This window comes from Trachemys scripta, chromosome 24 (assembly GCF_013100865.1).
Source record: "Trachemys scripta elegans isolate TJP31775 chromosome 24, CAS_Tse_1.0, whole genome shotgun sequence".
Classification (NCBI taxonomy): Eukaryota; Metazoa; Chordata; order Testudines; family Emydidae; genus Trachemys; species Trachemys scripta.
This window is the reverse complement of record NC_048321.1, coordinates 4,412,282-4,426,195: the sequence shown is the minus strand read 5'-3', so window position 1 is coordinate 4,426,195 and position 13,914 is coordinate 4,412,282. Positions and strand designations below refer to the sequence as shown.

Below are 13,914 nucleotides of genomic sequence, written 5' to 3'. Positions count from 1 at the left end.
TGGGGACACAGAGTAGGAGAAATGTCAGACTTTGTCCTCACTGAGGTAAAAGTCCCACTCAGGGCAGACTCGGTGAACTGCAGCTGGCTACACCTGGGTGCTGCCCAGCCAACACTGTCAGAGCTGCCAGACGTTACCGCCCCCTGATCCTTGTCCCAAGGATCCCTCGGGGAAAATCCCCTACACTTCCCTGTGCCCAGTAGGGACCTGTCACCTCTGCCCCAGAGCTCCACAGCAGGAACACCCCATTGTGCTGCTGTACTCCCCAGATCTCAGCCCAGAAACGAGGGGTCCCACTGGGGGCAGATGCCCCTTTCCACATATCACAGCCTGAGCTGTGGCAACCTTCCCCCATCAAACCAGCTGTCTCTGGCCCAGCCAATCCTAGTGTCCATCCCCCAGCCAGTCCTGCTGTCCCTGGCCCAGCCGCTCCAGGTGTCCTTCCCCCCAGCCAGTCCAGCCATCCCAGGCCACTATCTGGGGCACCAGGCACTAGCCACTGTCGGAAGACAGCATACTGCGTTAGATGGACCTTTGGTCTGACTCAGTGTGGCCGTTCGTATGTTCAGCCATTCCAGCCACCCCAACACAGGGAGGGTCAATGGTGGTGCACACAGACCAGAGAGAGAGTCCAGGGCTGTGGGATTCGCCGGGCCACATAAAAATAGCACATGTACTTAGTCATTCCTCCCATCTGCTTGTCACAGGGCAGCCCTGTCTGAGACACGCTGACAGGGCATCCCAGGAGCTCTTGCCCGGTCCAGGAGGCACAGTTAAGGTTGTGGGGCAGGGCTGGTGTTAACTCTGCGTTTCCTGGTTTTTCGGTGGATTAAATGGAGCAGAACTTGATGTTTTGAAAGGGCAAAAAGCAGCAATGGGAAACCTTAACTCTGGATTAACAATGTTTTGGGCAGTGAATGGATAGATGGAGAGTGACAGAGAGATGGGTGTGTCTGGGGATAGATAGATAGATAGATAGATAGTGGGGGGTGTGGGGATAGATGGGGAGTTGTGGGGATAGATAGATAGATAGATAGATAGAGGGAGTGTATGGGGATAGATAGATAGTGGGTGTGTGTGGGGATAGATGGGGGGGTTGTGGGGATAGATGGGGGGTTGTGGAGATAGATAGATAGATAGATAGAGGGGGTGTATGGGGATGGATAGATAGATAGATAGTGGGGGTATATGGGAATAGATAGATAGATAAGGTATATGGGGATAGATAGATAGATAGATTAGATAGATAGATAGATAGATAGATAGAGGGGGTGTATGGGGATAGATAGATAGATAGATAGTGGGGGTATATGGGAATAGATAGATAGATAGATAGATAGATAGATAGATAGATAGATAGATAGATCCTATTTCACAGGTGATAGTGGACTGTGTTATGCTCCACAGAGCTGTTCTTTGCCAGCAGACCCTCCCGAGAGAGCCGCTGTTCCCAGCACCTCCTGCCCTTCGGGGTGGCTCTGCCTTGGGGGCGGGAAGGCTAGCTGGGGGGCAGTCCAGTGTGTGCTCAGCCCACTCTGGAAATGGCACTGGGCAGCACAGGCTGGTAGCTGGAGCCACAGGGAACCACAGGGTCTGTCTGTGCCTGGCAGCCTCCATAACAAATCCCCTTTCTTATTTCATCTACTTGCCTTTGCCGGTCCCAAGGGAGGCTCCGTCCTGGGGCCCAACGTTCTCACATTAGGCCTTGAGGCCATGCCAAGCCGGTCAGTGTCTGGGTGCAGATGGTGCTTTTAGAATGTGGAATAAAATGAATAGGGGTGTGTGTCACCGCTGCCCTCTGCTGGATGAAACCGGAACAGTTTGATGGTGCGTCATAAGCCCTATTGTGCTAACAATTAATGGGGAGTCTCTGTTAGCTCAGGTGGCAGGTGCCATGATGCAGAGCAGGCATGGCTTTGTTGCAGTGCTCATGCCCCTTTGCTCTTCTTCTCCCACTCCAGCTGATCCCATACTGGGAGAAGACGTTCGATATCGACCTGTCCCAGCCCCAGATTGGTGTGGTCAACGTTACAGATGTGAGTATACAGACACGCAGAGGCCGCCCGTGTGTTGGGGCCAGTCTGGCTGGGAGTCAGTCTCTCTGCAGTCCCTGGGGATGTGACCCCTGCTGGGTCGAGGGAGCCCAGTGCCCCGCCTCCCCGCAGCCTGTGTTTCAAACGTGTGCTGGAGCCATGGGGAAATCAGCACGGCTGTAGCCCAGCTCGGGGACACGCTTCCCACATGCTTTGGTCCTGTGTGTTCTGCACGGATTGGTCTGTGTCAGAAATGCCCCAACACTGGCTCCACAGATTTAGCATCCCGGCCTCCTCTGTGCAGCTGCTGATCTCTGTGCCCTGCGGAGCGCACTGGGCCACAGAGATCCAGCCTGGAGCCTGAATGAATTATGGGCCAGGTCTGGAGGCCCCAGTTTATGCCCAGAGCTGCCCCAGGCCAGCTTCCCCCTGGTGTCCGGTCAGCTTGCTCCAGCCTTGAGGCTCGCAGGGACCAGGATCGCTCAGGCCAGGGCCTGATCCTTGGTAGCAATGGGGGTGGGGCAACTGTACAGTACGAACACTGGGATCCGAGACCTGCGCCGCTCGTCACACAGAGAGCCTGGCCACGCTGGATCCAGCACTGGGGGTGACCCTGTCTCTGGCCTCCTGCCCTCCCCCCCACTCCTTCCCTCCCCCGCAACTCACCGCTCCCCCCTTCCCCCTCAGGCTGACAGCATCTGGATGCAGATGGACAACGAGGAGGACCTGCCATCCGCAGAGGAGCTGGAGGACTGGCTCGAGGACGTGCTGGAGGGGGAGATCAACACAGAGGATGATGACGACGACGACGACGATGACGATGACGACGACGATGATGACGATTAGCTGCCTCTCTGTGGGCGTCCCCAGCCTGCCTGACACACAAGGCCAGGCCCTGCCCGGGTCGCACCCGTGCCACCCCACCGGGGGCTCAGGGGTGGGAGTGACGGGCCCGCGGCCGCGCCGGGGTGAAGAACGCCACCAGACTCTAACGATAACGCCTTTTTATATGGATCTGACCGCAGCCAACGTCCCCCGGCCCCACACTACCCCCTGCAGGACGCTGACTCCAGGGGGGAGACTGGGCCCCCTGGGGACGAATCCCCCCCAATAGAGTCCGTCTGCCCCCTCCCCCTCCATCTCTGTCTGCAGCGGCCCATCTGGATTTTGATCTCAGCATGTGTGAGTCGGGAGCTGCCGGTCCCCTGCCCTGAGCGTCCCACTCCACCCTTGCATGTCACGAGTACCTACTGGCCGCTCCCTTCCCCACGGTAGAGCTGGGAGAGTTTGCCCTTTCCCTGCCGAGGGGCAGGTGTTCACCCAGCCCGAGCCAAACATCGAAGGGGGAGAGTTTCAAAAGCACCGGAAGAGCCCAAGTCCCGTCGGCTTTCATTATGCTCTTAAATCCCTCCCCTGAATTTGTGGAGGGGAAGTTACAGCTCAGCTGGAACGTTGTGGGTTATAACTGAGTCCCTCCCCTCATAAAAGCCAAATGCCTGGAGCTAGAGGAGAATCCCCATTCTCTCTCAGCATTATAGGGCTCATGACACACAGTAGAGCAGCTCCCGTCCCAACCACTAGAGGGCAACTGTGTCCTATACAGACATAGTCAGTCCATTACAAAGCATAAATAAGCCTGCAGGCAAACTGAAGGCCAAATCAGAGGAAATCCGTCCCTTAAAATTGCTGTTTGCTAACCTGAGATAAAAATCCATTCTGCGTGTTTCCCCTCCTCCACCGGCAGCTCGTCCCTTTCCCAGTGTCCCGGTGTGGACTTTTAATCAGCGATCTCCACTGGTTTCATCGCAGCACAACACACCCTTACCTCCTCCCACGGAACAACACGGCGCCACCCCACACACACACACACACACACACACACATGCCCTCCCTCGCAGGGGGGCAGCCAATGTACAATTTGTATATTTTTAAACAACTTTGTACAGATCAATATTGTAACAACCAACGTGATTAAAAATGAACAGTGAGAACCATAAGGGCTTCCGGATTGTTTTGTTTATTTGGTTCAAACAATGAGATGGGTTTTTCCGGGACCTGGCTGAAGATGCCAGGACGGGACTCTCACGCCACGAGAGACTAGTCCATCGGGGTCTAGATGGGAAGAAGGCACTGAGCCCACGTCTGGAGGACGTAGGACCCAGCTGCTTCCGAGAAGGACTGAACTGGGATCTGTACTAAGACTGTCCTGTGCGTGAGACGGCAGAGGGCTCCCCTCCAGATAATCAGTACTTGAGCTCATCAGTGGGTTCATTTGTCATTATCAGGAGTTCGTTTAACCAAGTTGGGAGCAGAGCTGTGGTGACTGGGTTTTCCTGCAGGGGCTTTGAAAAGCACCACACCCTGTATCAGCCAGCTCCCTGCTCCAGGGGCCAGGGTCCTTGGAGTCAAACGAGAGGGTGACGTGGTATAAAAAAGTCCAAGTGCAAAACATGGTGGTGGCAGGAGCTACCCAAGCCCAGGGCATAGGAAACCCAGGGGCGCGACCATTTGAATTTGGCAATTAAGAACGTGCTGGGAAAAATTTCGAACGGCGTTCACCAGTTTCCTGGGGTTACAGATATTTTTTTCGTGGAAACGTTTGGGTTATTTTGAGAGTCAAAATGGAAAAATTTCAGTTTCCCGTTTCCCTCCCTCCCCCTTTGCACACCTGGGGAAACAAGAAGGAAAAACAAAAAACCAAAAAAACCGAATGGATTTTTTGTTTGGAATCTAAATGACACAATTTTTCATTTTGTTTCGTTTCAGCACCAAAATGTCGCATCCGAGCAGGTCGCGCTTCAGCTTTTCACGTGATTCAAAAAGTCGTTTTTCCACCCAAACAACTGGTCAATGAAAGAATTTTGAGCGGCTCTAACCCACCGCTGAACGTTCCACTCGATTTTGGATGTGGAATAAAACGCAGGAATTGTGCCGGCAGCACCCATTGGTGCTGGCACGTTGCATTTCTGAGCCAGCTGGACCTAGGATACAGCCCTTGTCCTGCTCGGCGCTGACACCTCCCAGTCCCCTGTGTTTGGGCCTGGAGCCTTCGGCCTCGTTGGGCCCCCTGGCAGCCCCTGCACTGAGGACGAGGAGGGGCACGCTGCACCCTGCCGCCTGTGCCAAGCCTCCAGCTAAGTGGCGGGTGGGAGAACCTGTTCCCATGCGGCTGGCGTTGCCAAGGATACCAGGTCTACGCTACATTAACTGCAGGCTGCAAGCGATGGCCCAGCTGGGGAGTGCAGACAGACCAGCATGATGGCCCTGAGAAGCGCGGGAGGGGGGGGAATGGAGGTTGTCTGCGTCGGGGGTGGGTTGCACATATGCATCCATGCATGTGCTTGTACAGGTGTGTGTGTGTGCATGGGTATTTGTGTGCACCTGTATGGGGCCACGGGGACAAGCGGGGCAAGTGAAGAGGACTCGTAGGAGCCTTGAATAACTGAATCCAGGTCCTACCTGTATCCTCAGCTCAAAGGTCGCCTGGATTGGCAGCATCAGCCCCTCTCCTTAAAGATCCCCTTGTCCCGCACTGGCTTAGTGTCTGTGCGCTGCCACTCGCTTCCGGGTGGAATCAGGACAACTCCAGTGGGCGCCCTGGTCCCTGCGCTGGGCACCACAATTCTCCTGCAGAGCACGGGACCTTTTCGAGCACGAGGATCCAGGTTCTATCTTCGGGCCGCTGCCATGAAGCTCTAAACAGCTTCTCATCTTCTCCTGGGGGCGATTCAAGGATACGGCTGGGGAGTTTGGTACCAGAGAGCCCCAGCTGTGCCCCATGCCCACAGCGTCTCACCTCTAGACCGAGGGCTGCAGGCTGGGCTGTGCCCAATGATCCCCCTCCCGCTGGCAAACCTTGTGTACCCCCTGGTCGCAGGGCGATGGCTCTCTCGCCAGCCCAGCATTGACTTCACCTTGGGCTGGGGCGATGGAGGGTTTCGTTCTCCCGTCTTGTGGGTCAAGGTGACCTGCATTACTGCTAACCGCGAGCTGGACCCACCCTTCATGTACTTAACGTCGCCAGAAGCCACAGCAAGGCTGGTGCACGACAAATGGCAGCATCTGTCCCTGGGTGACTCCTCCGTCCCCTGCATCCATGAGCAGGAGGCCCAGGGCAGTCAGTGCCAGAGATGCACTGGGGAGGGGCTAGCACCAACGAGGTCAGGAGGGGATTTCCCCCACGGGCAGGTCCTCCCACCACCCCAGGGACTCCTCTGGCCACTGTCAGACACAGAACACCTGGTCTGAGTCTGAGTCTAACTTAGGCCTAGTCAATGTCACCTGCCGCGCCTAGTCAGGTTCACCTTCCACTGCTCATGCTCCAACCCAAAGCGCTCGCTGAGGTCGGCTTCCCAGCACCAAGGCAGGGTTACATTTGAATAACTAAATACATACAGAAAAAACCTCCAGTATAGAAAAGGATTTTAAAATTAAAAATTCATGAACCCATCTCTGCTGTATTAACGTCAGGCTCTGTAAAGCCTTTTAGGTGTTGAGCCAGTTGGTTACAGCAGGGGACTGGCAGACGACATTTGTGGGTTGGGGCAGGGGCGGGGCCAGGGGTGCCGGCGCAGGGCGGGGTAGAAGAGGGGAAGTTGACGCCTATGCACGGTATTCCAGGTGAGATCTCACCAGCGCCTTGTATAATGGTACTAACACTTCCCTGTCTCTACTGGAAATACCTCGCCTGATCACATTAGCCTTTTTCAATACACCCAGGTACTTCTTCTCCTCCGCTGTACCCCACAGATACGTCCCCAGCTTATAGCAAAAATTCTTGTTGTTAGTCCCTAAATGCCAGGACCGCCCGGGAGCGGGGGGGGGGGGGGAAGTGGGGCAATTTGTCCCAGGCCTCAGGCCCTGCAGGGGCCCCCACAAGACTATAGTATTCTATAGTATTGTAACTTTTTTTTATGGAAGGGGCCCCCAAAATTGCTTTGTCCCAGGCCCCCTGAATCCTCTGGGCGGCCCTGCTAAATGCATAACCTCACACTTGGTATTATGAAATTTCATCCCATTTCTATTACTCCAGTTTTCAAGGTCACCCTCCAGATCTTCTTATATGCTCATAGAATCACAGGGCTGGAAGGGACCTTGAGAGGTCATCTAGTCCAGTCCCCCACACTCATGGCAGGACTAAGCATTATCTAGACCATTATCTACGTATTATCTAGTATTACCCATCCCTGACAGATGTTTGTCGAACCTGCTCTTAAAAATCCCCAATGACAGAGATTCCACAACCTCCCTAGGCAATTTATTCCAGTGCTTAACCCCCTGAGAGTGAGGAAGTTTTTCCTAATGTCCAACTTAAACTGCCCTTCCTGCAATTTAAGCCTATTGCTTCTTGTCCTAGCTTCAGAGGTTAAGAAAAACAATTTTTCTCCCTCCTCCTTGTAACAACCTTTTATGTACTTGAAAACTGTGATCATGTCCCCTCTCCGTCTTCTCTTCTCCAGACTAACGATGTTCCGGTCCTCCTCTGTATTGGCAATACTGCCCAACTTTGTGTTATCTGCAAACTTTATTAGCACACTCCCACTTATTGTGCCCAGGTTATGAATGAAAATGTTAAATGGGATTGGATCCAAGAGGGGAGGGGAGTTGTGTCCACAGGTTGGAATGGGAGGGGAGTGGGAGTCAGGACGCCTGGGTTTTACTGAAGCCTGAGACCAAACTCCGAGGATCAGGCCCAGTTGGTATAGAATTGGGACCAAGGGGAGCACAACTGGGCCAAACAGGAATCATGGGGCTCAACACCTGGATGGGGCGGGGGGGGGAGGGGGTCTTTAGAAAACTCCTATTGGCCATATTTGCTACAGGTTCCCCTCCCTCTTCCCTGTTTGCTGCCCCCTGGTGGCTGCTGTGCTAATTCACCCGGAGAACCCCACAGCCTTGGCTGATGTGCAATAGAGACGCTTCCTTCCTAGCGTCTCCTGCCGCTGATCCCCAGCCCCTGGCAACTGTCTCCCCTTTGGAGTCCACAGCTTCCACAGGCCGCTTCTCACAAACCATTTGTCCAGGGAGCGCGGGGTAGAGAGGACAGCGTGTGCAGCAGCGGCTGGGAAATGCCCAAGATCTCGCTCTGCCCTGGGGCAGGATGTGGGCGAGGCGGATGGCAGCACACAGGAGTGGCTGATCTCGTGATCCTCCAGCAGTCACAACGGTGGAAAGCGGGTGACACTAACATTCACTTGGAAGGAAAGATCTTAATGAAGCGGCATGTGAAATTTTGGTGCCATCAGATCCAAAACCTGGGCTCAGGGTTGGAGTTGAGATGGCAGAGCTGTGTATGAGGGGGGAGCTCAGAGCTGGGCTAGCAGGGGGTTGCAGGTCGGGATTGAGGGACATCAGCAGAGTTGTGGGGGGGGACCCAGGGCTGGGATAGCAGGGGGTTGCAGGTCGGGATTGAGGGATATCAGCAGAGTTGTGGGGGGTGGGCCAGGGCCGGGGTAGCAGGGGGCTGCGGGTCGGTATTGAGGGGCATTGGCAGAGCTGTGCGGGGGACCCAGGCTGGGCTAGCAGGGGGCTGCGGGTCGGGACTGAGGGGCATCGGTAGAGCTGTGGCAAGGTGCTGCCCTGCAGTCCCTGGGGCGCATAGGCGGTTGAGTTCCCATCACTGCATTGCTGTTTAACCCAACATGGCTGCGTCTGGCTGGAGCACTCGCTGTCAGAGGCATTTCCTGCAACACCACAGGTCCATTCACACACACACACACACACACACTGAGCATGGAGGCGGCTCCCAGGGGACACGCCAGCCCCATTGTTTTCCTTCCCCTGCACATGGGACCAGCGAATTCTCCGCAGGGGATCACGATCCCGCCGGGGCTCTCACCAGCCAGCAGGGCCTGCACCTGGCAGGTGAGCTCAGCTGAGCCTACAGCCAGACACCGCCTGCTCTCCAGGCAGCAGCATCGTCAGGCACGGGGGCAGAGGCCCACCTGAGTCAGTCCCGTGGCGCCAGGCAGGCAAAAGGGCATCCAGGCTCCCACGAGCCTACAGGGAGACACAGCTGCAGGCCCTAGCCACGGGGAGCCCTGAGCTTGGAGAGATGAAGCTGGGAAAACCCCGTAGCTAGTGGTGAGGGGAGTGAGAGGAGAGAGTGGGTGGCAGCCAGCGCACAGGGACTGTGCCCCCCACATGGATCATCAGAACCGCACCCCGATCTGCTCCCAGGCTTTGCCCAGCCTCATCCGTGGCTCTGAAGGACTGAGATCCAGGGTCCATACACCCAGAGGCAGGATTTCTGTGCTGCCCTGGGAGGGGCAATGCATGAGGAGAGGGGCCTCCGGGACGAGGCAAAGGGACCATGCCGTATGGCTGTAGCAGGTGCTCTGGCCTGGCTTAGCTTCCACCAGCCCCCAGCACCGTGGGGCCAGGCTGGCCTGGAAGGGATCTGAGAGTCCCTCAATCCAGCCGGTAGCGAGGCTGCTTCTCTCAGGGACACTCCCACAGAGAGATGGGCTGATCTCTGACCTTGCCCAGGTGGAAGCAGCTTCCTGAGGGATCCCCCGACCTGGGGGAGCTTTCCCTGGAGCCTGGGTATGAATGTCCTGCTCAGGCTCAGATACAAGCTGCAGGAATCCCGGGGGGCAGGGTCCCCGGCCTGGTTTATATAGGCCAGACTAGATAAGACCGGTCCTTAATGTCCGTGTCTCTGTGACGGGGGAGTGCCAGCCAGACGGCCCAGGCGAAGGGCCTTTCCCAGGGCTGTGGGACGACAGGCTCCCAAGCCCTGATGAGGCCTGAGTTGAAGGGGCCAGGCCAGGAGGACAGTGGGGGGAGATAGAGGGAGAGAGGCTGGGCGTGACAGGGAAGCGGGGTTCAGGCAGGTACGAGGGCCCGTGGGGCCGCTCACAGCCCCGTGCCCATTCCCAACACGATGCCCCTCCTGTGGTGCCAGCCCAGCGCGCGACAGCGCGGCATCTCGCCCCTGCCCAGGAGACACCGCGGTGGCAGCTTGGGGGCCTGAGAACAGCCACAGAGACAAGGGGGACTGAGGGGTTTGGGTCCTTCGAGCTGCCGGGAGGGAGGCCAAGGAGAAATCCCGCTCCCAGGAGCTGGCACATGGCATCTGGTGCTGGCAGGAAATTTCTAACCTGGGGGACAGATGCGTTTCCAAGGGGGGTGCTGTGCTGCAGGGACCAGAGCAGGGGGCTCATAGGAGATTCACTCCTTCAGTGAGTGCTGATCCCAATGCCCCAGTGCGACACTAGGGGGCGCTGTGCTGCAGGGCATGGGAAAGGGGACTCAATAGGGGGCGCGCTCCCCTGAGTCAGTGCTGACCCCACGGTGGTGCTGGACCTGCTGTCTGCTGGGTCAGACGCATAACTCCACGATCCTGCCTTCCCACCTTCATTTTCACAAGCCCTGAGGTTTTAGGCTGCACTCCAGCCAGGGCCACTGGGTAATTACATTCTGCCAGAGTAAATTCACTCAGACATTTACACTGGACACAAGACTCCTCTTCACTTCTTGTCCTAAACTGTTATATTGTCCTGTGCTGTTAGGCAGCTGCCATGCCCCGCCCCAGAGGTGGCTGCATATCAGTGCTGCGTGAGTGAGCCCGGTGCAGAGTTGTTGTGAGGCGGTGAAGCAGCTGCAATGCCCCGCCCCAGAGGTGGCTGCATTTTTTCAGCATTGGGAGGCAGGACCAATTTCCCCCACTTCCCAGTGAGGCTCTAGCAGTGTTTGTGAAACTCTGTGCGGCCCTCGGCTGGAAGCAGCGTCCCCAGGGCAGGGATGGGTGATGCTGGCTGAGCTGATGGCGATAGCGGGGCAGCAGGCAATGCCAGAGGATGTCTCATGCTCTCATATGGAAATGCTTGGAGATTAAGCAGGGGGGTCTCAAACTTCATTGACCCCCTTCTGACAACAAAAATTACTACACGGCCCCAGGATGGGGGACCGAAGCCTGAGCGGGGGGGGGGGGGCAAGGCCAAAGCCCGAGCCCCACCGCCCTGCGTTGTGGGGGGTGCAAAGCTGAAGTCCACGAGCTTCAGCCCCAGGCAGGGGTCCTGTAACCTGAGCCCTGCTGCCCCGGGGCTGAATCCCTCGGGCTTCGGCCCTGGGCCACAGCAAGTCTAAGCCAGCCCTGGCGACCCCATTAAAACGGAGTCGTGACCTACCTTGGGGTCGTGACCCACAGTTTGAGAACTGCCGGATTAGGGTTTTGTGCAACACCCTAATGGAATAGCTCTGAGTGCAGACGGCAGGAGGCCAGGGGCAGCAGACAACGCCCAGCTGCAGGCCTGCCCGGAGCTCCCAGAGAGACCCAGCTCCCCCGGGATGTCCACCCAGGGATGACAGCCCACACAAGCACTGCCGCCCACCCTCTCCCAGGGATAGACCCCAGGGGACCCAGTTATGACAGAGAGAGAGAGAGAGAGCACAACCCTAGATAACTACAGTACATGGTCTTCCTATTTGGGTCGAATCTTGTTAATGTACCTGGTCGAGTTTAACCCCTTGATGGCTTTGCTCCCTGCATGTGCCCCCTGGATGCATTCCTATCCCACTGCCCACAACACCCCCTGCTGGAAGAAGTTGGGACTGGAGCAGCTGGGAGCGCCCTCCACAGCCAGTTCTCCTGCCCTGCTTCCTACAGCGCTCCCTGCTGGGAGAGGCCGGGACTGCAGTAGCTGGGAGCTCCCTTCCTGGCCAGCCCTCCTGCCCTGCTCCCTGCAGTGCGCCCCCTGCTGGGAGAGGCCGGGACTGGAGCTGCTGGGTGTGCTGCATAGCGAGCACCTCCTACACCATTCCCAAGGGCGGCAGTGGCAGCCTTCCAAACAGCTGCAGCTCTGGGTTCACATTGTCTAGGAACTGCAGCTGACAGCCACACAGGAACTGAGTCTGGCCTCTCCCAGCCAGAGCAGGCAGCAGATCCCTGTGCTGCAGAGCAGAAGCACCTTTCCCCTGGTGCCCCAAAACTAAGCCAGAAACCTGGGCCCCACAGTCATGCCCCTGCCAGGGGCACTGCCCAGGCCTGGGCCCAAGGGCCCCACCAGCAACCAGATGGGCAAACCCACAGGGTCTGAGCTGCTGGCTAAAATAAACCCTGATGTCATGTTTCCAGTCCCCCACCCCCCTCCTTGGGGGGGGAAGCGAAAGGCCCCAGTTCCTCCTTTTGATTTCATTCTTACACTGCTCAGATTGTGATGCGGTTTGTTGGCCCTTCCCGTGGGGCAGCGTGGCAGGGGAGGAGGGCTGTCCCTGTGGGGAACACAGGAGTGGCTCCTGCAATCATGAAGGGGCTGTGAGTGTTGGGGGGAAGCAGGCTTGGGGGGAGCCAGGTTTGAGGGGAGCCAGGCTCAGGGATGCAGAAGAGGGGGGAAGGTGCCAGGTTGGGAGCTGCACCTCCTGGCAGCTGGTTGCAGAGTCTGTGTTCTTCTTCAGATGCTTCTTTTTCACTTCCCAGCTCCCTGGGTCCGGGCTAGCAGTGGAGAAACTCATAAGTGACCCTACAATAACAAACCCATGAGTGCAGCCACTCATTCCCGGGTGCCCCTACAATAACAAACCCATGAGTGCAGCCCCTCATTGCCTGGTGCCCCTACAATAACAAACCCATGAGTGCAGCCTTTCATTGCCAGGTGCCCCTACAATAACAAACCCATGAGTGCAGCCCCTCATTGCCAGGTGACCCTACAGTAACAAACCCAAACCCATGAGTATGCCCAAATAAGGCGCCACTGGGCTCCTGGTTGTTTTTGTGGATACAGACGAACACAGCTACCCCTCTGATACTTAAACCCGCGAGTGCAGCTTTTCATTGCCGGGTGACCCTACAATAACACACCGGTGAGTGCAGCCAGGGGTAACTAACTGCCCGGTGTGAAGGGATGNAATCTGTTAACCTTTAAGGTGCCACTGGGCTCCTGGTTGTTTTTGTGGATACAGACGAACACAGCTACCCCTCTGATACTTACACCCACGAGTGCAGCTTTTCATTGCCGGGTGACCCTACAATAACACACTGGTGAGTGCAGCCGGGGTAACTAACTGCCCGGTGTGAAGGGATGATGGCAAGTGGCCAAATGGTGGGGATGCCCTTCTGGGCTACTGGCAGGTTCTCTCCTTTGGGGATCGGAGCTGGCCTGGGTCACCCTTTGGACGTAGGTTCTGCCCCACTGGGTCTGGGCCCTGCTGAAACGAGATGCAAAAATCAACCGGCTGATGGAGCGGGAGTTTGCACCTCAGCCCCTTCCCCAGAGAACGGGTCAGTTTCGCTTTCTGTTTGGCGCCGCTAGCCCCGGCTCTCGGCCACCCTGTCGTGTTTGGGTCGCTCAACCCCTGGGCGGGAATATGCTGGATTTCCAAAGGCACCTGGGCTGATCCCAGCAAGCACCGCGTGTTCCCCTGAAACTCCCCCTTGGGCCAAGCAGCCGCGCGCACCCCCCGGGCTCTGGGGCCGCCAGCCCTGAGCTCCGGTGTCTCGGCGAAGGGGGCGGGCGCAGGGGGGGCGGCGCGTGGCAGGGGCGTGGGATGCGAAGGGTTAAATGCGCTGGCGGAGGTTCCTGCGCTCCGCGCTCCCCAGCCCGGCGAGCCAGGAGGATGCAGACAAAGGCTCCGTCTCCCTCGCTCGCACTCCGGCGCTGACATCACGCTGCCTCCGCCAGGCGAGCCCAGAGCGCAGCCAGGCGCGGCGGGACCGCCCCGAGCCCCAGCCCCGAGCGGACCGGCCCCGGCTCAGCCCCCCTCCCAGCGCCCGGTGCCAGAGCCAGCCCCGGAGCCGGTAAGTTGCTGCCGCCGGGCTGGGCGGGGGGCGTCACGGCTGGACCCGGGAGGTTTTCCCCGGAGCGGGGCGGGAGGAATCGGGGGTTGTTTCCCCGGATCGCACCCCGGCAAAGGGCCGGGCCTCTCCCAGCTCCTGCTCCGG

General features: G+C 57.6%; 1 protein-coding gene across 1 annotated transcript in view; it reads left to right on the top strand.

Annotated features, from left to right (window-relative positions):
• The window catches only part of CASQ1 (calsequestrin 1), a gene marked incomplete in the record, with an annotated part of 38,093 nt that extends 34,074 nt beyond the window's left edge, over nt 1-4,019 (top strand). Inside the window, 2 exon segments of the mRNA XM_034756919.1 lie at nt 1,962-2,036; nt 2,721-4,019. Coding sequence (XP_034612810.1) covers nt 1,962-2,036; nt 2,721-2,879 — 234 coding nt within the window.
• Nucleotides 4,020-13,914: the final 9,895 nt, after the last annotated feature.